Source organism: Delphinus delphis, chromosome 1 (assembly GCF_949987515.2).
Source record: "Delphinus delphis chromosome 1, mDelDel1.2, whole genome shotgun sequence".
NCBI classification, from domain to species: domain Eukaryota; kingdom Metazoa; phylum Chordata; class Mammalia; order Artiodactyla; family Delphinidae; genus Delphinus; species Delphinus delphis.
The window spans coordinates 156,804,582-156,831,374 of record NC_082683.1 but is presented as its reverse complement, the minus strand read 5'-3'; the positions used below and the strand labels follow the sequence as shown (position 1 = coordinate 156,831,374).

Below are 26,793 nucleotides of genomic sequence, written 5' to 3'. Positions count from 1 at the left end.
GGGTAAGTCACATAATCTCTTGGAGTCTCAGTTTCCCCCTCTAAAAAATAGGAGACAAGAATATTATCTCAATAGAATTGATCCGATGCTTAAATTATTCAATGCCTCTCTGCTGCAGATTCTTTAATCACAAAACTGCAGTGTTGTGTTAGAGATCACGAAGTCCCATCTACCTAACAAATACTGTGATTCCATAATACTACGACTACAAGACAGTTGATTATAATACTGTACGTAGCGCTTATGCTTTTCAAACATTTTCACACCTATGATCTGATTTGATACTCATTACTAATCTGCATAGTATTCAATCCCTATTTTATGGATGAGGAAATTGAGCCTGAGAGAGTTTATTTGGCTTGGCCAAGATCATATGTTGGCAGGTGACATGGTTGGCCCACAAACTCTGAGCTTTTGCTCCTTATCCAGGATTCTTATAATTTGCTGTGTTTCCACAGAAGACATGACGCCTGCATGCGATAAGCTTACAACACAAATGGAGAAAGTGAAAGAACGTGAAAAAGTAGAAATAAATACTAGTTGCTCCAAGATCCTGGAGAGAATGGAGTAGCTGCCTCTGGTTTGTATGTCAGGCAGCTTGCACTGAGTGGACCTCTTACGCATCCAATGATAGTGCAGCACCCAGGCTTGCTTGGAGCGCAGAAGCCAAGGTAGAGTTTCCATGAGGAGAATGAAGAAAAGAAAATGAGAGATATTTAACCGAAACATGGTTGCAGGAATGCTTGTAACCAGTGAATGGTAATTGATGGCTCTGGAAGGGAAGAGAAGTGAAACAGTAGAGAGGATAGGAGATGCACATAATGAAAGTTTTCTCAAGGGCTGGCCTTGAGGTTGACATTATATAATGTTAGTATCCATGACAGGTGTACCAGATTCTCTCTGTGCCATCCTTTCCTGGGCCCTCAATCCCTTGCCACTGCTATTGAGATCACTGATTTCATGGAACCCTCTTTGCTCTGCCACCTGAGGCTCACTGCATGCAACTCAAGTCTTGGGTTCCTCCTGCCACTTGGAGTCCAATGACATGTCAAATTCTAGAATTTAGGATTTGGCTTCTGAAGCAACTGCTAAAAGGACTGGAAAATGTAATATGAAGTGCAGGGGAATTATCTCCCATGAGGAAAATTTTGGACCCAAGGGAGACATGAGATGGAAGTGGGGCAGATAAATTCCCTCTCCTTTCCTCCCTCCAGTGAGCTATCTGGAGGCAGTTTCTCTGTACAGCCTGTCCAGAAACAGCCTGTGTGGCTGTGACTCTGTGGCTTATCATGAAGCTGTTGCCAGTATGGTAACACATTGCCTTACATTATTTTCCATTATTCTATGCCTCACCTTCCTTTCCCTCACTCTCACTGCCCTGGGGTTGCAGCTAAAATAAACATTAGCATGTAACCCTTGTTCAAGTTCTAGGACAGCAGAAGTGGCAAAGTCATCATTGAAATTACCCAGTTAGTTAATATATCTAAAAATCGATGTAAAAAGACATAATTAGTCATGGAAATGTAAGTAGTCTGATAATGTAAGCAAAATGGTGAGAAGTCAATAAACTCAGAAATCAGAAACAGACTACAGATGGGAAATAAGCAGAAAGCTATCAGGGGGCCCCTCTGGCACTCCAATTAGGTGATAAATATCATGATGTTTAAAAGGCTAACATCACAGAAATGCCACCCCCCACTCCCCTATCCACTTAAGATCCTTCAAAGACTCCCTTCTCACAGTGAAGGATAAATTTCAAACATTTTTACATGATTCAAGAGAAAGACTCTTCCAGATCTAACTTCTGAGAGTCCCACCTCCTCTTAATATGTAGGAAGCCACAAAAACATTACTCCCACCCTAACAATGAGAAAAAGAGTCAGATAATCAACAAAGCCGTAAGTATTCTTGAGCCAGAGAGCTGAGGTTGGAAGATAACCAGGTGAACTAAATTCCAAGAGGCAGAGTGTCCCTCTGAGGAGAGGCAGAAACACTTGAATTCTTTTATCTTTAGCAGAGCATGGAAAAGAGAAACGGCCACTATAAAAGGAGGGAAGAGGAAAGCAGGTAATGTTCTGATCTGTTCTTACAGTGTAGGCTAGTATGATAGTCTAGAATTCCTGGGAACCCCAGACACGAGAGGACAAGAAGAGTTTGCACTCATTCTTAAGCACTTTTCCACAGGTTTCCTTCCACTGGATGCTCACAAGAAAGACTGCGAGCAGGAAAGGAGATGTGCACCCCAACCGGGCAGGGCACAAGCAAAAACCCTGCTCACAGAGTAGACTCCATTTTTTCATATGAAGCAAAAGCCTCAAGCTTCTGGGGAAGGGGCAAGAAATCTTCCCAGGAAAAGGTTCAGTGCCTCTGGGGAAACGTTAGATGCAAAAGCTATCTTCCCCTGGGAGGGGTGGAACCCTCTTGCATGTGGCCCTAGGAATAGGTAAACTTTCACTGAGGAATATAGGTCAAAGCAAAATCCATCATTGCTGTGACGGTAGACATTTGAAATCCAGCTCTCTGGGGAAAAGGAAGTTCTGAATTGTAGTGTCTGCCCATTTCTGTGATGTAAATACTTCTACCGTGTCCAACTTAAAACTATCAAGATGATGTTAAATGACTCACACATTTATAAAAATTTAATAATCAGCTCCAGCACGCAACTGCATCTGACCCTGAAGAGGCAGCAGGAAATCCCATCCCCATGCCCAATCCCATGCTCATCATAAACCACAAGGAGAGTCAAATGGAAAAACCAGAAATAAAAAAACAATTAAAAAAAAAAAAAAACTCAGCATCAACAATAAAGAATTTCTTTGATGGGCCTATCAACAGACTGAATTCAACACAGGGAGGGAAAATCATTAAATTTGAGATTGGTCAAAGAAATTATCCAAGCTAACTACAAAGAAGACAGAAAGGAGTTAAGGTGGGAGGCACAGGGGGTAGTGTGGGGAGAGAAGAGACTAGAACAGTACATCTAAGAGCTATGGGACAACATCAAATGATCTAACCAATGTATAACTGGAATCCCAGAAGGAGGAGAGAAAGAAAGAGAATGGGAAGATCTAACTCCTGCATACTATCTCTGCCTCATCTACTGTCAATCTCCCTTAATATTTTAAAGCCACAGTAAAGTTCTTGAAGAGACCATGTCCTCCTTGACTCCCAGGACCTTCAAACATCTATTCCTTTTTCTCTGTTAAGAGTACTTCTACTTCTCAGGTATTATTTCTCTAAGTAATTGTACACTGGGTCTCTAAACCCAGGTTGGGTGCCAGTCTGGTATGCCCCAGAGCATCCTGATTCACTCTCATCATATCAGATTATACCCCTGTGATTACTGTGTGCTCCTGAGCAGAAATGAGAGCTCCTTAAGGGTAGAGATCATGACTTTTGGGACTTACATTGTATGTATGGAAGAAATGTTTAGGGACTTATGGGACTTACATTGTATGTATGGAAGAAATGTTTAGGGATCTTAAGCATGGAAATACATTTTTTTTTTCTCTAATATAAGAACAGAAATTTACCTGCTCTGTCCTTTTTTTTTTTTTTTTTTTTTTTTCCTGCTCTTTTTAGCAAAAGCTCTGTCCAAAGAGTGATGTTCAATGCTCATAACCTCTTGTGGTTATTCGTACATTTCTAACATGTGTCTAGCACCTATTTTTAACTGAATATTTTTAAAAATCTGACTTAATTGAGGAAAAATAAAAATAATAAACACTATAAAAATATTAAAACTGGCTCATTATAGATGGTTTTATAGAATATTTGTCTCCAAAAAGGCGTTAGCTATTTTCTAGTACTTTATGTTCATAGAATTTTTTCTTTTCTAATGTTTAAATGTTATAAAATTTTCCCTCCCAGGAATAGAAATTAAAATCTGATAGCCTTTTTTATTTTTTCTGTTTCTAAAGTCAAAACCTAAAATAGGTAAAATTGGGGATTTAAAAAGAGTGCACCTCACTCCCAATTATGCTGAAAATATGATTTTTAAAACAACTAGGTAAATGTATCCCTCTTGAAATTTTATTTGGGGCTCATACTAAAAACTTTCACACATACAAACACACACACACATACATTCATATACTCACAAACACTTAGAATATCATAGGCATATCCCAAGTATTGTCTGAAATGTTGTTCCATAAATCACTTGTTGAAAACTCAGAAGGCATTTACCCTTAGAAATAACATTATGTAAACATGATATTTTGTTTCACAGACTAGTTCACAAGAGCCTATTTAACCCCAAATAGAAATAAACTACCTTCTAGAATGTTAGCCTCTCAAGTTCCTGTTGCATGTCCAAAATCTAGAACAGAACCTAGTATACTAAGGGGTTGGTAAGTATGTTGAATGAAGGATGCTGAATAAATAATAGTGTGAAACATTTGTTGAAGACTAAGTCTGCACCAGACACTGTTCTAAAGAGTTTTCAAGGGTAATTTTAGGCCATTATCACAACCTTATAAGGTAGCATTTTTCAGAAAATGAAAGTGAGAAACTGAGGAAATAAGGAAGATTAAATTTATGATTTAAGGAATTTGCTCTTGACCTGACATCTAGGAAGAGAGCCTCCTTCTAGGGTGCATGTTCTTAACTACTATACATACTGTGAAAATTAGTAAAAAGAAATCTCATTTAAAATGGTGTTGGGTTTTTTGATATTTAAAGTGTGTGTTTCATTTTGGATGATCTGTCCGTTGGTGAAATTGGGATGTTGAAGTCCCCTACTATTATTGTGTTACTGTCGATTTTCCCTTTTATGGCTGTTAGCATTTGCCTTATGTATTGAAGTGCTCCTATGTTGGGTGCATAAATATTTACAATTGTTAATATCTTCTTCTTGGATTGATCCCTTGATCATTATGTAGTATGCTTCTTTGTCTCTTGTAATAGCCTTTATTTTAAAGTCTATTTTGTCTGATATAAGAATTGCTACTCCAGCTTTCTTTTGATTTCCATTTGCATGGAGTATCTTTTTCCATCCCTTCACTTTCAGTCTGTATGTGCCCCTAGGTCTGAAGTGGGTCTCTTGTAGACAGCATATATAGGGGTCTTGGCTTTGTATCCATTCAGCCAGTGTATATCTTTCGGTTGGAGCATTTAATCCATTTACATTTAAGGTAATTATAGATATGTATGTTCCTATTACCATTTTCTTAATTGTTTTGGGTTTGTTTTTGCAGGTCTTTTCCTTCTCTTGTGTTTCCTGCCTAGAGAAGTTCCTTTAGCATTTGTCTTAAGCTGGTTTGGTGGTGCTGAATTCTCTTGTCTGTAAATGTTTTAATTTCTCCGTTGAATCTGAATGAGATCCCTGCTGACTAGAGTAATCTTGGTTGTAGGTTTTTCACTTTCAACACTTTAAATATGCCCTGCCGCTCCCTTCTGGCTTGCAGAGTTTCTGCTGAAAACAAACAAACCAATCCAAAAATGGGCAGAAGACCTAAATAGACATTTCTCCAAAGAAGATATACAGATCGCCAACAAACACATGAAAGGATGCTCAGCATCACTAATCATTAGAGAAATGCACATCAAAACTACAATGAGGTATCACCTCACACTGGTCAGAATGGCCATCTTCAAAAAATCTACCAAAAATAAATGCTGGAGAGGGTGTGGAGAAAAGGGAACCCTCTTGCACTGTTGGTGGGAATGTAAATTGATACAGCCACTATGGAGAACAGTATGGAGGTTCCTTAAAAAACTAAAAACAGAACTACCATATCATCCAGCAGTCTCACCACTGTGCATATACCCTGAGAAAACCATAATTCAAAAAGAGACATGTACCACAATGTTCACTGCAGCACTATTTACAATAGTCAGGACATGGAAGCAAGCTAAATGTCCACTGACAGACGAATGGAAAAAGAAAATGTAGTGCATATATACAATGGAATATTAGACATAAAAGGAAACAAAATTGAGTTATTTGTAATGAGGTGGATCGACCTAGAGTCTGTCACACAGAGTGAAGTAAGTCAGAAAGAGAAAAACAAATACAGTATACTAACACATATATATGGAATCCAAAAAAAAAAAGGTTCTGATGAACCTAGGGGCAGGAAAGGAATAAAGATGCAGATGTAGAGAATGGACTTGAGGACACGGGGAGGGGGGAAGCGTAATCTGGGCCGAAGTGAGAGAGTGGCATGGATTTATATACACTACCAAATGTAAAATAGATAGCTAGTGGGAGGCAGCTGCATAGCGCAGGGAAATCAGCTCGGTGCTTTGTGACCACCTAGAGGAGGTAGGGAGACGCAAGAGGGAGGGGATATGGGGATATATGTATATATATAGTTGATTCACTTTGTCATACAGCAGAAACTAACACAACGTTGTAAAGCAATTATACTCCAATAAAGATGTTAAAAAAAAAAATGGAGTTGGGAGGCCAGCAGGGGAACTATCAGGCCCTACCACTCCATGTCAATCATAGACCCATGAAGAAAAGACATACTTTGTATCTCCAACAGGTAGAAGGTTACTACTTTACTACCCAGCAAGAGGAAGGAAAAAAAAAAACAAAAAACCTCCTTGCCAGGCAACAACCCAATCAATTAGAGGCTGTCACAACTCAGTCAATGAAAAGCCACTACTTTGAATTCCCAGTTTCCTCCAGTGAACTCTTTGTTTAATAACAGGCCTGCCCAAGTCTTTCTCTAGAAAAGCACATTCCTCTCCTTTGTCATTTGGACTTGCCTGTGGATCGCCACAGATGAGATGTCCTGAATTGCAATTCTTTTCTGTTCCCAAATTAACCTATTTTGCTGGTAAAATAACTGGCTGTTTTATTGCTTTAGGTCAACAATACTGTCTCTCTACTTTCAGTTTTAGGTCTTAAAAGCATAGAACCAGAACTTGAAGGCTGTTTAAAGAATGTAAGCTCCATAAGGGCAGGGCTGTCTGCTTGTCCAGTGATTTACCCAAGCACATCAGTGCTATATATAATAAGCACTCAATAAATATTTGATGAAGAAGTGAAAGGGAGTCTTTTTCCTTTTCCTGGGTTTTGGGCCTATTCTAGGAATAAGCGTGAATTATATTAAAATGTCTGACATTTTCCTCATTCTCTTTTGTTGGGTATATTTCCCATTTAATTTTCTCCCAGGTGATCAGTTATGATACTGTCTGCCTTGTTCCAGCTATATAACTTATTCACTCTCGGATCAAAATCTAACTCCTAAAGCTAGAACTTCCTCTGTTACTGGGAGGGAGGAAAGCAATCTGATTTCAGGTCTTCCCAATAAAATGTAATTGAAACTGCCTTCCAGTCCTCTTAGGAATTTTCCAATAATGTGTAGAATAATTGGATTTTAAAGAAATTGCTTACTGACTCCAACTGACTTATATATTTGGTACAATTTTGGGGGAAAGGGTCAAGTTTTCTAAGCTGTTTCTGTTTTTTGTAGCTTCCTCTTTTCCTCTACACAGTACTCTCAGATTGTTTGTCTTTAGACCCCTCAGGGGAGGCAGCCTACCTAATCCATGGTCCAGCAAAATGAAAGCTAGTGATAACCAAGAAACATTTCAAAACAGAGTTGAAATGAGCTTCTTTCCTAGCAACATATGGATTATATACCAGTTCCTACAATTTGATATTAGAAAATAATGGCATATAAATCTAAAATAACACGGCAATTATGCTAATTTACTTTTAAAAGTATGTTGTCAGTTATTTAGAAACACAGGTTCCCAAGCAGCCCATCACCAAAGGAGTACCTCTCTAAAGAAAACTGGTGGTGGTGATGGACAGATAGGAGGTGAGGATGCTGGATGATTCACTTCTGAATTACAATTCATACAGGACTTGAAACATAGTTATTGAGAAAATAATACACTGCTGATGTAAATATGTGGTATTGCACTATAGGTCAGCAAAACAACTCACAACAAATGAAATTACCGTGAAGCTAAAGTGAGAGCATTTTATAGTTAAAGCTAATAATATCAGTATTTGAAGACCAAGATGACCTCAGTGCAACACTAATAATGCAATAGGAACTAAATGTCCTTCCCCCAAATCATCAGAAGTTAAACTACTGGTGCTTATGCAATATCACAGGAGTTCTGCAAGGTGTGGAGGCCAGTGAAATACTGCACTGGCATTCTCAGTAAGTTATTTTGGCTTATAAAACCCAAATTTCAGTACTTTTAAAACATTCACTTAATAAATTTGAAAACTGCCCATAAGAACTGCAGAAATGACCTATAATTTTGGGTCAGTTTCTTGGCCATCAGTACCCAGGGAGCTTTGGTCTATATTTTGATTGCTCTTCTTAATAAGGAATGATCAACTCAAGAAATTTCCTCAGGAATAGGGGAAGTTTATCAACAGACTTTTGGTTTGTGCAAAACAGAAAGAATAGGAGATAAAACAACAACAACAACAACAAAAAATCCTCTAGGCAACCAACTCCTACCCAGGCTGCCAAGGGTGGCTGGTCCCCCAGGACATCCTTCCTTTTTGCCTCTGGGGTTTCAGGATGCACAGAGCAGCCAGAAGGCACCTCCCCGAGATGGCAGGTGGTGTCACAGCTGCTCTGGACTCTGGGCTCATAGTGTCTTGACCAGCCCAAATAGAGAGGGAGCTTGTAACCACGGGAATAAGGCAGAGGTGAAGACACTTATTTTTGTATCCCCTGGCCGAGTACAGTGACTGGTACAAAATAGTTGCCTAATAAATATAGAACAAACAAATTGAGGCCTCAGCTTACTTTACCAGCACCATATCCATAAACCTGCATTCATCAGCTCATATGCTCTTTTCAACCACAGCTGTAGCAATGTATGAAGTAACTCTTCCCAGTCCAAGATTAATTCCTGCTCAATGCTTGTTGTCCCAACCCTCTTCTACTCTCAGGACACATAACATTGCCTCTGTGTCTACCTCAGCTTCTCCAGATTTATTTTGATTCTAAAAATCCCCTTCACAGAAATACATAGCTTTACGAAACCCCTTAGAAATTTATTAAATTATTTCATTATTTTACATAATATGATTAAGAGGGGAATTTTAAGTAAAAACATTTTATTTGAAATAAGTATATATTTAAGGATTATAATATAAAATTCATTTTAAAAGTTCTTGAACCTAAAACTACTCTAGAAAACAAAGTCTATTAAAAAATATGATGAGTATTTGCAAAGTCTCTAAGTACCTCTCCATAAGACACTTAACGATTTCTCTTGAGCAGAGAGACCTGGCAGATCCCACCTTGACCTAGTGGTCCAAGTCCACACTGCCAGTGACAGGACAAACTGACAGCATGTACCCCTCAACACAATGCACCAAGAATGACACTTGGGATTCCTGCCCCAAATATACAGCCTCAATCTAATCATGAGGAAACATCAGACAAACCCACACTGAGGACCATTATGTAAAACAATCGAGCGGTTCTCATCAAAACTGCCAACTCTGGGAATTCCCTGGAGGTCCAGTGGTTGGGACTCCATGCTTTTACTGCCAAGGGCCCCGGTTCGATCCCTGGTCAGGGAACTAGGATCCCACAAGCCGTATGGCGTGGCCAAAAGAAAAGGAATAGAAAAAAAAATTTTTTTAAGTGTCAAGTTTGTGGATGATGGAGAAATACTGAGGAACTGTCACAAATCAGGTTTCTCCACTCAAGGGAAATTATTAAGGGTCTAAAGACCACTAAAGAGACATGAGAACTAAATGCAGCATAGGATCTTAGACCAGAATTAGAATATTAGGGGAAAAACTGGTGAAATCCCCATAGGGTCTACAGATTAGTTTCTAGTATTGCATCAATACTAATTTTCTGGGTCAGATAACTGTATTGTGGTTTTGTAAGAGGCTGACATTGTGGGCAACTGGATGAAGGGTATATAGGCACTCTCAATTATTTTTGCATCTTTTTATAAGTCTAAAATTACTTCAAAATACAAAACTAAATAAATGTAATTTTCCTATGTAACAAATGACAGCTATTCATTTCATAAATTAAACTCTTACTGAATTAATTATGTAAGAAAAAAGACAAAACTGGCCAATAACGTTTTTAAAAAAATGTGTTCTAAAATGTATATTTGAAATTAAATCCATGTATAGAACAAAAACCTATAAAAGAGCTTCATGATATTTTTTTGAATTCTTACTTTTTAATGTAAAATTCCACTGTTACTTTTATAGATTTCTCATTTTGTTATTGACTATTTTTTAGAGCAATTAAAGATTCAGAGCGAAACTGAGGGGAAGATACAGACACTTCTCATACACATTTCCCACACATTCATAACCTCCCCCATTAAGCAACATCCTCCACTAGAGTGGTGCATTTGTTACAACTGATGAACCTACATTGGCACATCATAATCACCCAAAGTCCACAGTTTACATTAGGGTTCACTCGTGGTGTTGTACATTCCATGGGTTTGGACAAACGCATAATGACATGTATCCATTTATAGTATCATACAGAGAAGTTTCACTGCCCTACAAAATACCTCTGTGCTCCACCTAGTCACCCAACCCCTAACCCCTGGCAACCACTGATATTTTTCTTGTCTCCATATTTTTGCCTTTTTGAGAATATCACATAGTTGGAAATCATACAGTATATAATTTTTTCAGATTTGCTTCTTTCACTTAGTAACATGCATTTGAGTTTCCTCCAGGTCTTTCCATGACCTGATAGCTCATTTCCTTTTAGTGCTGAAGAATATTCCATTGTCTGGATGTACCACACTTTATTTATCCATTCACCTACTGAAGGGCATCTTGGTTTCTTCCAAGTCTTGGCAACTATGAATAAAGTTGCTGTAGACATCCATGGGCAGGTTTTGTGGTGGACATAACTTTTAAACTCACTTTGGTAAATACCAAGGAGCACCATTGCTGGATTGTATGTTTGGTTTTACAAGAAACTGCCAAACTGTCTTCCAGAGTGACTGTACCATTTTGCATTCCTACCAGCAATGAATTAAAGTTCCTTTTGCTACAAAGACTTATCAGCATTTGGTGGTGTCAGTGTTCCAGACTTTTGCCATTCAAATAGGTGGGTAGTGGTATCTCATTGCCATTTTAACTTGCATTTCCCTGATGACATATGACATGGAGGATTTTTCATATGCTTATTTGCCATCTGTATCTGTTCTTTGGTATCTGTCAAGGACTTTGGTCCATTTTTTAATTGGGTTGTTTGTTTTCTTGTTCTTGAACTTTAAGTGCTCTTTGTATATTTTGGGTAACAGTCCTTTACAGATATGCCTTTTGCAAATATTTTCTCTTAGTATGTGGCTTGTCTTCTAATTCTCTTGGCATTGTCATTCTCAAAGCAGAAGTTGTGAATTTTAATGAAGTCCATCTTACCAATTATTTCTTTCATGTATCATGCTTTTGATATAACTAAAAGGTCATCACCATTCCCAAGTTCATCAAGGTTATCTTCTAGGAGTTTTATAATTTTGCATTTTATATTTAGGTCTGTGATCCATATTGAGTTAATCTCATGTAAGGTGTAAGATCTGTGTCTACATTCATTTTTCTCTATGTGGATGTCCAGTTGTTCCAGCATTTTATATATATATATATATATATATTTTTTTTTTTTTGCGGTACGCGGGCCTCTCACTGTTGTGGCCTCTCCCGTTGCGGAGCACAGGCTCCAGACGCGCAGGATCAGCGGCCATGGCTCATGGGCCCAGCCGCTCCGCGGCATGTGGGGTCTTCCCGGACCGGGGCACGAACCTGTGTCCCCTGCATCAGCAGGCGGACTCTCAACCACTGCGCCACCAGGGAAGCCCCATGTATCCTTTTTAATTATGGTTTTCACTGGATACATGCCCAGGAGTGGGACTGGTGGATCATATGTAGCTCTATTTTTAGTTTTTTAATGAATCTCCATACTTTTCTCCATAGTGGCTGTATCAATTTACATTCCCACCAAGAGTATAGGAAGGTTCCCTTTTCTCCACACCCTCTCCAGCATTTATTATTTGAGATTTTTTGATGATGGTCTTTCTAACTGGTGCGAGCTGATACCTCACTGTAGTTTTGATTTGCATTTCTCTAATAATTAGTGATGCTGAGCATCTTTTCATGTGCCTCTTGGCCATCTGTATTTCTTCTTTGGAGAAATGTCTATTTAGATCTTCCCCCCATTTTGGGGTTGGGTTGTTTGTTTTTTTGATATAGAGCTGCAGAAGCTGTTTGTTTTTTGTAGATGAATCCCTTGTCGGTTGCTTCATTTGCAAACATTTTCTCCCATTCTGTGGGTTGTATTTTTGTTTTGTTTATGGTTTCCTTTGCTGTGCAAAAGCTTTTAAGTTTAATTAGTCCCATTTGTTTATTTTTGTTTTTACTTCCATTACTCTAGGAGGTGGATCAGAAAAGATCTTGCTGTGATTTATGTCAGAGAGTGTTCTGCCTATGTTTTCCTCTAAGAGTTTTATAGTATCTGGTCCTACATTTAGATCTTTAATCCATTTTGAGTTTATTTTTGTGTACGGTGTTAGGCAGCATTTTAATTTCATTCTTTACAGGTAGCTGTCCAATTTTCCCAGCACCACATATTGAAGAGACTGTCTTTTCTCCATTGTATATTCTTTCCTCCTTTGTCATAGATTAGGTGACCATGGGCATGTGGGTTTATCTCTAGACTTTCTATCCTTTTCCATTGATCTATATGTCTGTCTTTTTGTGCCAGTACCATACTGTTTTGATTACTGTAACTTTGTAGTATAGTCTGAAGTCAGGGAGTCTGATTTCTCCAGCTGTTTTTCTTTCTCAAGATTGCCTTGGCTATACGGGGTCTTTTGTGTTTCCATACAAATTGCAAAATTTTCTGTTCTGATTGTGAAAAATGCTATTGGTAATTTGATAGGGATTGCATTGAATCTGTAGATTACTTTGGGTAGTATAGTCATTTTGACAATATTGATTCTTCCAGTCCAGGAACAAGGTATGGCTCTCCATCTGTTTGTGTCATCTTTGATTTCTTTCATCAGTATCTTATAGTTTTCTGAGTACAGGTCTTCTGCCTCCTTAGGTAGGTTTATTCTTAGGTATTTTATTCTTCTTGATGTGATGGTAAATGGGATTGTTTCCTTAATTTCTCTTTCTGATCTTTCATTGTTAGTGTACAGGAATGCAAGAGATTTCTGTGTATTTATTTTGTATCCTGAAAATTTACCAAATTCATTGATGAGCTCTAATAGTTTTCTAGTAGCATATTTAGCATTTTCTATGTATCATGTCATCTGCAAACAGTGACAGTTTTACTTCTTTTCCAATTTGAATTCCTTTTATCTCTTTTTCTTCTCTGATTGCCATGGCTTGGGCTTCCAAAACTATGTTGAATGAAAATGGCTAGGGTGGACATCCTTGTCTTCTTCCTGATCTTAGAGGAAATGCTTTCAATTTTTCACCATCGAGGATGATGTTTGCTGTGGGTTTGTCGTATATGGCCTTTATTATGTTGAAGTAGGTTCCCTCTATGCCTGCTATGCCCTCTGATAAAAACTTCTGGAGAGTTTTTATCATAAATGGGTGTTGAATTTTGTCACAAGCTTTTTCTGCATCTATTGAGATAATCATATGGTTTTTATTCTTCAGTTTGTTAATGTGGTATATCACATTGATTGATTTGCAGATATTGAAAAATCCTTGCATCCCTGGGATAAATTCCACTTGATCATGGTGTATGATCCTTTTAATGTGTTGTTGGATTCAGTTTGCTAGTATTTTGTTGAGGATTTTTACATCTATATTTATCAATGATATTGGCCTGTAATTTTCTTTTTTTGTGATATCTTTGTCTGGTTTTGGTATCATGGTGATGGTGGCCTTGTAGAATGAACTTGGGAGTGTTCCTCCCTCTGCAATTTTTGGGAAGAGTTTGAGAAGGATAGGTGTTAACTCTTCTCTAAATGTTTGACAGAACTCACCTGTGAAGCCATCTGGACTTTTGTTTGTTGGAAGATTTTTAATCAGTTTCAATTTCAGTACACGTGGTTGTTCTGTTCGTACATTCTATTTCTTCCTTGTTCAGTCTTGGAAGGTTATACCTTTCTAGGAATTTGTCCATTTCTTCCTGGTTGTCCATTTTATTGGCATATAGTTGCTTGTAGTAGTCTCTTATGATCCTTTGTATTTCTGTTGTGTCCATTGGAACGGATCCTTTTTTATTTCTAATTTTATTGATTTGAGTCCACTCCCTTTTTTTCTTTATGAGTTTGGCTAAAGATTTATCAATTTTGTTTATCTTCTCAAAGAACCAACTTTTAGTTTCATCCATCTTTGCTATTGTTTTCTTCACCTCTACTTCATTTATTTCTGCTGTGATCTTTATGATTTTGTTTGTTTTTTGGTTTTGTTTGTTTTTCTATCTCTAGTTGCTTTAGGTGTAAGGTTAGGTTGTTTACTTGAGATTTTTCTTGTTTCCTGAGGTAAGATTGTATTGCTGTAAACTTCCCTCTTAAAACTGCTTTTGCTGCATCCCATAGGTTTTGGATTGTGGTGTTTTTATTGTCATTTGTCTCTAAGTATTTTTTTTGATTTCCTCTTTGATTTCTTCAGTGATTCTTTGGTTATTTAGTAACATATTGTTTAGTCTCCATGTGTTTGTGTTTTTAACAGTTTTTTTCCTGTAATTGATTTCTAATCTCATAGTCTGTAGTTTGAAAAGATGCTTGATATGATTTCAATTTTCTTAAATTTACAGAGGCTTGATTTTTGGCCCAAGATGTGATCTATCCTAGAGAATGTTCCACGTGTACTTGAGAAGAAAGTGTATTCCGCTGCTTTCGGATGGAATGTCCTATAGATATCAGCTAAGTCTATCTGGTCTAATGTGCCATTTAAGGCTTGTGTTTCCTTATTAATTTTCTGTCTGGATGATCTGTCCATTGGTGTAAGTGGGGTGTTAAAATCCCCCACTATTATTGTGTTATTGTCAATTTCCCCTTTGATGGATGTTAGCATTTGGCTTATAAATTGAGGTGCTCCTACGTTTGGTGCATATAATTTACAATTTTTATACCTTCTTGGATGGATCCCTTGATCATTATGTAGTGTCCTTCCTTATCTCTTACAACAGTCTTTATTTTAAAGTCTATTTTGTCTGATATGAGTATTGCTACTTCAGCTTTCTTTTGATTTCCATTTGCATGGAATATCTTTTTCCATCCCCTCACTTTCAGTCTGTATGTGTCCCTAGGTCTGAAGTGGGTCTCTGTAGACAGCATATCCATTCAGCCAGTCTCTGTCTTTTGGATGGAGCATTTAATCCATTTGCATTTAAGGTAATTATCAATATGTATATTCCTACTGCCATTTTCTTAACTGCTTTGGGTTTTACTTTTTCTTCCCTTACTTTTTTGTTGCCTTCTCTTGTGGTTTGATGATCATCCTTAGTGTTGTGTTTGGGTTGCTTTTTCTTTCTTGTTTGTGTATCTATTGTAGTTTTTGGGTTTGCTATTCCCATGAGGTTTTAATTTAGCAGTCTATATATGTACAAGGTTGTTTTAATTTGCCAGTCTCTTTCCCGCCTACGAAAGTTCCTTTAGCATTTGTTGTAAAACTGATTTCATGGTGCTGAATTCTCTTAGCTTTTGTTTGTCTGTAAAGCTTTGGTTTTCTCTGTCGAATCTGAATGAGAGCCTTGCTGGGTAGAGTATTCTTGGTTGTAGGTTTTTCCCTTTCATCACTTGAAATATATCATGCCACTCTCTTTCTGGCCTGCAGAGTTTCTGCTGAAAAATCAGCTGATAATAATAATCAGGATTCCCTCATATGTTATTTGTTGCTTTTCCCTTGTTGCTTTTAACAGTTTTCCGTTGTCTTTAATTTTTGCCAGTTTGATTAATATGTGTCTTGGCATGTTCCTCCTTGGGTTCATCCAGTGTGGGATTCTCTGTGCTTCCTGGACTTAGTGAGTGTTTCTTTTCTCATGTTAGGGAAGTTTCTGGCTAAAATATCTTCAATTATTTTCTCAGGCTCTTTCTCTTTCTCTTCTCCTTCTGGTACCCCTATAATGAGAATGTTGGTGTGCTTATTATTATCCCGGAGATCTCTGAGACTGTCCTCATTTCTTTTCATTCCTTTTTCTTTATTCTGTTCTGTGGCAGTGATTTCCACCACTATGTCTTCCACCTCACTTATTCATTCTTCTGCCTCAGTTATTCCGTTATTGATTCCTTCTACTGCATTTTTCATTTCAGTTATTGTATTGTTCATCTGTTTGTTTGTACTTTAAATCTTCTAGCTCCTTGTTAAACATTTCTTGTATCTTCTTGATCTATCCCTCCACTCTTTTTCCAAGATTTTGGATCATCTTTACTATCATTACTCTGAATTCTTTTTCAGGTAGATTGCCTATCTCCTCTTCATTTAGTTGTTCTTGTGGGTTTTTATCTTGTTCCTTCTTTTGTAACATATTTCTCTGTCATCTCATTTTGTCTAACTTTCTGTGTTTGTGGTGTCCTTTCCACAGGCTGCAGGATTGTAGTTCTCTTGCTTCTGGTGTCTGCTCCCTGGTGGGCGAGTTTGATCCAGGGGCTTGTGCAGCCTTCCTGGTGGAAGAGACTGGTGCCTGCCTTCTCATGGGTGCAGCTGGATCTTGTCCTTCTGATGGGCAGGGCCACATCAAGGGGTGTGTTTTGAGGTGGATGTGAGCTCAGTACAACTTTAGGCAGCCTGTCTTCTGATAGGTGGGGCTGTATTCCTATCTTGGTGGTTGTTTGGCCTGAGGTTTTCCAGCTTTGGAGCCGCAGGTTGTTGGGTGGGGCTGGGTCTTGGTGCCAAAATATGGACCTCCAGAGATCTCACTCCAATCAATATTCCCTGGGGCTTCTGCTACCAGTGTTCTTGCCCTCGTGGTGAGTGATAGTCCACCTTCCCATCCCCAGGACACCCTCTAAGACCTCTAGGTAGGTGTAGCCCAGGTTGCTATTGAGGTACTGCTTTGTGCCGGGTCCCAGTGCATGTGAGACCTTCTGTGTGCCATCCAAGGGTTTAGTCTCTGTTTCTCCCAGCCCTATGGAGTTCCTGCACTCAAGCCCTGCTGGCCCTCATGGCTAAATGGTCTGGGGGTTCTTCTACCCAATTCCAGACCCTCAGACTGTCTTAGAGGGCTATTTTATGTGGGAATGTCCCTACGTAGCCTGCATGGGTTTAATATTTTTTGGTGTGAAGGTTGTTTTTAGTATAGATGTTTGCCACCTCTTCCTCAGTGTATGCTGGCCGTTATCCCCTTTACAGGAGGTGTGACTGATGTTGTGGTGAACAGAGTCAGCACTGGATATTGAGCAGGGCCTCCCCTTTGCTCTGTGGTTGTCACTGCCCTGTCAGACATGGGGTCTGCTCCCTAGTTGTTGGAGTAGAGGCCCTCAGATCCGTTTCTTAGCTGTGTTTCTGATCTGCGGTGTGAGGTAGGTAGGATTGGAGTACTCCCACTGGGAGGGAAGCCTCTGAGTATTCCTCCTCTGGACCTGTTCACCTGTGGCTGTGCTCTGTTATGTTACTTTTCACCTGTTGTGCGAGCTCTCTTACACTGTTGTTGGCACGGCTCTAGGCCCCACCTTAACTGTGGGTATGCCAGCAGTTGGCCCTGGTGTCTCTCAGACGTTGTTTTCACCAGGCCACCTGCATAGATCCACTTAAATCAGGTCCCAGGATTGTAGTAATCATGGATTGGACCCACTATGGGTGCTATGGGGGCAGCTCTGACTCTAGTCTGGCCCAAGCCCCATGTGTATGTGCCGACAAAATCTACAGCTGCTAAAGCTAGGCCCATCTTGGTTGCAGGAGCACTGGCTCTTCATTCAGATGTTCTGTAGGCACTGAGTTTACAAAGCCAGTCACAGCATTGTCAATTCATGGTTTGAACAGCTGTGTGGAGAGGTTTCAGCTTTTCTTTCTTAGTTGCATGGCCCCTAGGGCTCAGTTGTGGTTTCAGTCCCACCTCTGCTTGTGGGCCACCCATAGGGGTCTGCTGTCAAGGCTGCCCTGGAGCACAGGAGTCCACCCTGGCAAGGAGGGGTTGTGGCAGCAGCACGGTGGCTGGGGTCACAGGACCCCTGGCAGCAACAGGCATTAGGGGGAGCTGGTGGCCGCAGGCACAAGAGAGTCAGCCCCAGTGGGGGCTCTTCCTAATACCCAGCCACAGGCGTGGGCGAGCCAGCCCTAGTGTTGATGAGGCATGCGGGGAAGCTGGCCCCGGTGGTGACAAGGCATGTGAGGGAACCAGCCATCGCGGGCACAAGAGACCTTGTGGTGGGGGGGGCCTCCTAGCACCCAGCCACAGGCAGGAGAGAGCAGGCCCCAGAGGGGTCCCCCAGTGCCTGGCTGCCAGCGTGATAGAACCGGCCCTGGTGGGGGCCCCTCCTAATGCCTGGCCCCCTGCACAAGAGGCTAGCCCTGGCAGGGGCCCCTCCTTGTACCCGGCTGCTGGCTCAAGAGGGCTGGCCCCAGCAGGGGCCCTTCCTAGTGCCCAGGGAGGCAGGAGTGGCACATGGGGAGAGAGCCTGCAATGGCAGCTCTGCCCCTTACACATCACTTAACAATGGTGCTTTGCTTCTATGGCAGCCTGGGTTTCCTCCACAGGCATTCCTGGTTGCAATGTCCTCACTCCTGTCCCCTCAGGCTGTCTCCTTATAGCCAACAGCAGTCCTCTACCCAGGTTTGCTCTCCAAACACCACATTCCAGCACGCAGCCCCCATCCTCACCAGGGACACATCTAGGGCAGGGGCACACAGGACTGTGGCACGAACCATCTGTGTAGGTCTCACTCTGTCTTACCTGCCACAGAACAGTTGCTGCACTCTCTTCTGATAGCCCCAAAGCTCCCCTTCTGTCCCAACTGATCTCTCCACCAGTGAGGGGGCTTCTCCAGATGCAGGAACCTCTCCTCTCCTCAAGCTCCACCCCAGGGCTGTCGTTCACGTCCAGCTTCCTCTCCTCTTCTTTCCTCCTTCTTCTTTCTTTCATCTTACCAGGTTATGGGGGATCTTTCTTGTCCTTTTTGGTGTCCAAGGTCCTCTGCCAGTGTTCAGCCAGTGCTCTGTGAGACTTGTTCCATTTGTAGATGTATTCTTTTTTTTTTTGCGGTACGCGGCCCTCTCACTGCTGTGGCCTCTCCCATTGTGGAGCACAGGCTCCGGACGCGCAGGCTCAGTGGCCATGGCTCACGGGCCCAGCCGCTCCGCGGCATGTGGGATCTTCCCAGACCAGGGCACGAACCCATGTCCCCTGCGTTGGCAGGCGGACTCTCAACCACTGAGCCACCAGGGAAGCCCTGTAGATGTATTCTTGATGCATCTGTGGGGAGAGATGAACTCCATATCCTCCTACTCCTCCACCGTCTTGACCTCCTTTGATACTGAGTCTTCTTAACCATTAACCTGAATATCTCTCTATTTATTAGTTCTTCTTTAATTTTATTCATCAGAGTTTTATAGTTTTCCACATCTAGATCTTGTACGTAATTTGTTAGATTTATACCAAAACTTTTCATTTTAGGGGGGCTAATGTAAACGGTATTGTGTTTTTAATTTCAAATTCCACTTGTTCATTGCTGGTATATAGGAAAGCAAATAACTTTCAGATATTAACCTTGTACCTTGCAACTTGCCATAATTGCTTTTTAGTTCCAAGAATTTTTCATCAATTCTTTCAGATTTTCTACATAGATGATCATCACCTTGCAATCAAGAAAGGTTTTTTTTCCTCTTCCCTCCCAGTCTTTATACCTTTTATTTCCTTTTCTTGTCTTATTGCATTACTTCCAGTATGATGTTGAAAAGGATGGGTAAAAGGGAATAATCTTGACTTACACATGATCAATGGGGAAAGCTTTGAGTTTCTCACCATTAAGTATAATGTTAGCTGTAGGGTTTCTTTTTTAAGATATTCTTTATCGAGTTGAGAAAGTTTCCCTCTATTTCTAGTTTACTGAGAGTTTTTTAAAATCATGAATGTGTTTGGATTTTGTCAAAAGCTTTTTCTGCATCTATTAATGTGATCATGCGATTTTTCTTTTTTAGCTTATTGATGTGATAGATTACATTTAATTTTCAAATAATGAACCAGACTTGCATACTTAGAATAAATCCTACTTGACTGTGGTGTGTAATTCTTTTTAAATGCTGTTGGATTCTATTTGCCAATATTTTGTTTTTTCCAGCACTTCTCAGAAAATAATGAACAGTCCTCCAAAATTTAATGTTGAATTAGATAAAAATCAATATTTTACTTCTTATTTTTAACCCTAGTTTTCAAGGAATAAAATTTCTATTAGAAAAATACAGCTTACAGATTTGTTAAAGATCATTGTGAGGCAGTTTATAAAAGAATTACCAGTTCTAAATTAATAATTAGTTTGTTACATTTCAGTCAGCAGCTTCATGTCATCATTCAATGTTTTTTTAAATTATTTATTTATTAATTATTATTATCTTTTTTTTTTTCTTTTGGCTGTGTTGGGTCTTCGTTGCTGTTCGTGGGCTTTCCTCTAGTTGCAGTGAGCCAGGGCTACTATTCATTGCTGTGCATGGGCTTCTCTTGTTGTGGAGCACAGGTTCTAGGCACACGGGCTTCAGTAGTTGTGGTACACGGGCTCAGTGCTCATGGGCTCTAGAGTGCAGGCTCAGTAGTTGTGGCACACGGGCTTAGTTGCTCCACAGCATGTGGGATCTTCCCGGACCAGGGATCGAACCCGTGTCTCCTGCATTGACAGGCGGATTCTTAACCACTGTCACTAGGGAAGTCCCCATTCAATGGTTTTTATGTATATAATTTAAACAATACACTACCATAAGAAATTTTTAAAAAATGTGAAAGTGTATAACCAAAAAAACAACCAGGATTTCTGGGGGTTGGTGACATAATACTAAATCACATGAGAACACATGAGTGCGTTCAGCCCATTTCCACTAGCTCGAGGGCTTGCTCCCTCTGTATACACTGTGGAGTTCTCACGCGGTTCTACTTTCTACGGAGAAATATATGAATCAATACTTATTTTAAAATATAACTAGAAAGAAATACCATTGCTATCTTTAGCCTGAATTCCCTGGTCTGCCTTTGTGGACACCAGGGGTTCCAAACTACCAGCTGGAAAATGTAACTTTCCTGACTTTATAACTTTAATAATCTTGACAATCAGAATTTAATAAGTTCACATCTACTACAACTCAAAAAATTCTCTTTTCCAAAATGCCCCTCCCAATACCTCTACCCACCACCAGTTGGTTGGTCTGTCTCTTGCCTTCTCTTGCTTCCCTCTTTTCTGTGCACCCAAATCTTATGAAAAAGTGGTTTAAATTTGCTATTTCAATTTTTCAACTCACACTGTTTTCAATCCATATTATATGATTTCTGTACCCACTCTTCCAGTACAAATATTTTTGTTAACATAACCAGTGCTGTCCATGTCACTAAGTCCAATGGATACTTTTCAGTCTTATTTAATCACTCAGCAGCATCTGGTAGATCACCTCCTCTTTCCTGAAGTATTTCCATCTGTCGGCATGCATGATAACAAGCCTTTTCAGTTTCTACTTATTTCTCAGGTTACCTTACCTTTGAAACTTTTGATGTTCTTTAGGATTCAGTAAGCCCATCTTCCTTCTCACTTTATTTCTCTAGGTGACCTCATTTACTCCCAAGGTTTCTAATATTCTCTGTAAGCCAGTGGGGATTTCTATCTCCAGCCCAGTCCTCACTCCTGAGCTTAGTCCCTTGTGTCTCCATGCTTATTCAACATACCCATTTGTACAATGCTCTTGAACATTAAATTCAACAGGGTCGAAACCTAACACTTGATCTTATCCCAAACCCAGGCCATCTCGACCACAAACCTTCTTATTTTGTGTATTTTCTATTCTCACTAAGTACTACCACTATGTACGTATTGCTCATGTCAGAAATATGGATATGCACTATTCTCTACCCAACATAGCCAATCAGTCATTAAGTCCTGTTGATTTCACCTCCTATATATTTCACCAATCTGTTTACTTCTAGCATCATTATTATCAGTTCAATCTAAGCCATCATCATCACTTGACTAGCTGCTCTACTAGCTCCCTAACTGGTCTTGTGTAAACACCATGGCTCTGCTCCAATCCATTATCTACTCTGGAGCTGGAATGCTATTTTTAAAATGCAAATTTGATCACATAATTCTCCTTTGTTTTTTTTAAAAATCTTTTAATATCTTCCTTTTAGTAAAAGGATAAAGTGAAAGGTCTACAATAAAAACTTAAAGCCCTTGTCTTTATCCGGCCCTCACCTGCCTCTCCAACCTCACCACATGCTATTTTTTCCATTATTCTTTATGTTAAACACAGTTTCTTTCCTTCTTTAAAAGTCCTATCTCAGGACCTTCAATTTACAGTTTTCTTTTCTCTAGAAGAGGAGCTGGCAAACTTTTTTAGGAGAGGGCGAGATAGTAAATATTTTAGGCTTTGTGAGCCAATAGGCCAGTCTTTGACTCACCTACTCATTGTAGGGTGAAAGGAGCCACAGATAACATGTAAACAAATGAGCATGACTATGTTCTTGAGCCATACAAAGTGGGCTTGGGCTGGGGTACAATTTGCCAGCTCCTGCCCTAGGACTAATAATCCCTATATTGCCACTCACAGATTCATTTCAAGTGTCATTTTTTTCATTGAAACTTCTTCTGATCAGGGTAAGTCACCTTATTAAATGTGCTTATATCACAAAGTATATTTCGTTTTCATATAACTAATCATTACTGCAATTAATTAGATATCTGTGAAATTTTCTTGTCAATATCTATCTTCCCTATAAGGCTGTAAACTCCATTAGACTAGGAATTATATTTACTTTGCTATTTTATTCCCAGCATGTGGCGGAGAACATGACACATGGTAGCAATCAATAAATATTTGTTGAATGAATGAATTTACTATCATTCATATCAATGAATGAATGATTAATTTACTATCTGACCTTCAGTTGGCAACTTTATCTTTCTGAGCCTTAGTTTTCCACCTGGAAAGGAAGATGATAATAACAACTACTTCCCAGGTTTGTTTCAGGTAAGGAAACATGTGTGAGGTGAATTTTGTGAACTCTAAAACAATATACAGATCTAAGAAAAGAAATATTAGAAAGATGAGTTGGTTGCATAGTACAGGAGCAAATTATAGCCCAAGGTCCAAATCTTTTCACTCATTTTGTTGGGCTTCTAGCTAAGAATGGTTTTTGTCTTTTTAAAGGGCTGTAAAGAAAAACAAAACAAAGACTACGTGACAGAGACTACTCATGGCCCAGGAAGCCTAAAATATTTTACTCTCTGGTCCTTTACAGAAATAGTTTGCTGATCTCTGGCTTAGAAAATAAATGAATGATTAATTCTTTATAAATATACTCATATTTTAATATTTTGGTGTCATTTTCTGACTACCTTTCTTCTCTTCAATAGAGAAAGTGATCAAATTTATAAACATTCCTCCTGCCCCTGCCGAGGGACTCTATGTTTACTTTAAATTAAAAAATAATGATAAAGGGAGTATTTAAATATTTTCTTTTCCCCTCAGTTATATGAACAATTGATTTTGAAACAGAGTAGGCCTGGGGTGTCTGGGGATGGGATAGAAACGGGGAGATGGATGCCAAGAAAACTACCTCCACTGGAAGGTTAATTGCTGTTATGTATGTGATTGCTGAGATTTTTTTTCCTCGGTAATTCATCACTATATAGAAATTAGGAGTGACACATTTATAGTAAATATAAGGGACTGTGTTTTTCACACACAAAAAAATACTGCACAAAAAAGGAAAGGAATTTGGAATCAAAAGATCATGATTCAAGTTTGAACTCTACCAACTTACTCAATATGGCACTTTGAGCAAATACATTAGTATCTCTCAGCTTGAGCTTCTCCATCTAGAAAAAGAGAGTAAATATTGATTCCATTTAGTAGGTGGCTATTATGAGCCAGGTGCTTTACATATATTATATTTGATCTTTATACCAAAGTGCAAAGTGGCTATTGTTAGCTCCAATATATAGATGAAGAAACTGATGCTCAGAGAGGTTAAGTAACTTGCTCAAAGTACACCACTAGAAAGAACCAAAGGGTCTGGAGTCAAATTCTGACTCTAGCAATATATTTAACCTTCTTAGGCCTTACATGTTGTATCTTACAAAAATACATACAAAACCTAATTTCTAGAAGAGAAGTTTTGAAATTCCTGCATGTTACATTACCAGCTTGCACCTTAAAGGTAGATGGTTTTCCTACAGTGTTCTATATTAAATCTACTTCTGTGTCTTTAGAGAACAGTAAAGAGGGAATGTGCTCTCCTCTCTGTGTATTATAAGAACAACCTAAATTGAGAAAGCATAAATATATAGAAATATTAGATTTTAAGCATGTTCCTTGAGTACCATAGTAACCATGAATTCTATTTATTCCACAGCAATTCCCATTCTGTTTTTGAACCAAACACATTCAATATGTGGCACATCAGTTGATTATTAAGTCTTTATTACCTTTGCTTCATTATCTCATGTAGTCTCCCATGCTGGACACACTGTTCCTCCAATTCATCATTTCTTCTCTGTAACTTTTCCAGTTTGTCACATGTATACCTTTTTTCTTGACTGAGCTGAGCTATTTCAGATCTAGAGAGGTGTAAACACAGAAGTGACTGATGTTAAAGGTTCTTATTACCAGAGCATGTTTTTATTGTATAATCTTATCACTTTCTTGAACTCTGTACTTAAACATAACAGTGTCAATAAAAATTATTTTATGTAAAATAAAATATTTCAGAAATTACAGAATGTCTAGTAGAAGGATATACACACTGTAGGAACTCAACTGGTAGACAGAAAAAGGAATAACAACTTCAACAGAGAGAGTTTTTTCAAGGAACAAGACAAAAATGATAATAATCAAATCCCGTTTTTAAAAAGACAGCTATTAATTTACCAAATATTTAGTAAGTATCTATTACAGGCCAGCTACCATGCTGTTACAGGAACAACCCCAGGCCTAATTTCTGACAGAGAGTTGTTTCTTTTAATTAACATAGCTAATTTAATGGTACATGATTAAAATCATATAGTTTTAAAAAATGGTGAGGCTTCCCTGGTGGCACAGTGGTTGAGAGTCCGCCTGCTGATGCAGGGGACACAGGTTCGTGCCCCGGTCCGGGAAGATCCCACATGCCATGGAGCGGCTAGGCCTGTGAGCGGAATGGCCTGCGCGTCCAGGGCCTGTGCTCCGCAATGGGAGAGGCTACAACAGTGAGAGGCCCGCGCGCTGCAAAAAAAAAAAAAAATGGTTCTCTGCCCCCTGACTCCACCTCCAGCTTGTCAATGTAATTACTAATATTTCAGTTTGTAGTTAAATCAGTATCAGTTTTATGTCATAACAACTACATAAATATTGGTCCTTGTTGTTTAAGGAGTATATTATGGTTACACATGCATTTGTGTACATTTATTTTCCCTAAACAAGTGGGCTTTAGTGTAGAATGATTGAGTGGCAAGCCATCTTTTCTGATGGGACATTCCCAATATTATCAGCATCCGTAATTCTTTCCCCCGTGGCCATTCTGTTTCTCAAAAGAAGGATTCTCCATTTTCCTGCTTGTTGTGTACAACCCTAACCATCAGTGGTCTAGGAGCTGGTTGGAAATAGAGGGGTGGTGTACTCACTTTTCAGAATGTAGACTTTTAATTAATTCCTCTATTCTAATTTCAGTGCAGCTATTTTCACCAGTGCCTGCTGGTTTAATCTCTTCAGAGGGGAAGCTCCTAGTTTTATGGGTGGAGGAGGGATAGTCACCTGGCTGCATGGGGTGGGGGTAGAACTGTCAACTTTGGCTTCAGTCCTATATTCCACTCCTGCCTTCTAAGTCTTTCTGGGATCCTGAGAGCAGATCAGCTTGCTTCACATACAAGTATCCCTGTCTGCAGACATTTAAGACTCACCTTCCTCCATTTGCTAAGTGAGGTACCATTCCCCCAATTTTCTTTCTGTTTTCACATTATTTCATTTGGGATTACAGATATCTATCTACTTTGGTGATGATTGGTGTTTGTCAGGAAATAACATTACTTCTTCAGTGTCTTGGATGGCCATTTCAAGGCTCAAAATTTGAAGCTAAGAGAGACATCTGTCCAAGAAAAATTGTACTTTGTCCTTGATTTAATTAAACATTACTCCTTACTCCACCATCTCCTCATACTCCACTGCCTCATAGGTTAGAACTGAAAGCTTAGAAGTCGTGCACATTAAAATACAAGTAGTTAACAACTGGTTCGTTTCTTGAGGTTTATGTGAGATGCTTGATGTAAAATTATTTCCCTCCAAAGAAAGGATTCCTCCATTAGGTGACATAGACTTTTTTTTTTTTTTTTCCTGGAAAAGATTTGGATTTGCTAAGGGAATTTATCCCAAGGACCAAGCTGCTTCACATGGCATGAAGCGATCGCTCGCTTTTAGTTCACCTCATTCCTCATTTTGTTTTCACCTTGGTTCAAGTTTCACCTCGAAGAAAGCTTGCTCTGATTAATACCTGCAGTTCTCAGTATGCCAGCACATTTTTTGAAACTACCTCTAGCTTTTATGCATACATTAGCTTATAATTTATTCCTGTGAATTGTGCTCTGTGCCTCATCCTTCTTGCTAGATTACAGATTACACACAAGGGCATGGATTATCTCATTTTCAAGCTCAGATTAAGCACTCAATCTATATTTACTTCTTCTAATAAGAATTTACTTATATTTGAAATAGTCTAAATAAGTAAATAATGACTATGT

The 26,793-nt window shown here is 39.2% G+C and overlaps 1 protein-coding gene across 4 annotated transcripts in view; it reads right to left on the bottom strand.

Moving 5' to 3' along the window:
- The window catches only part of SDCCAG8 (SHH signaling and ciliogenesis regulator SDCCAG8), a 261,098-nt gene that overhangs the window by 58,795 nt on the left and 175,510 nt on the right, over positions 1-26,793 (bottom strand). For all 4 annotated transcript variants that reach the window (XR_009516945.1, XR_009516946.1, XM_059996857.1 and 1 more), the window contains one exon: positions 24,511-24,642. Coding sequence is in view for 2 of the 4 variants with exons in the window: in XM_059996857.1 (XP_059852840.1) it covers positions 24,511-24,642 (132 nt within the window). In the remaining 2 variants the exon portion in view is untranslated. The remainder of the gene's footprint in view (positions 1-24,510; positions 24,643-26,793) is intronic.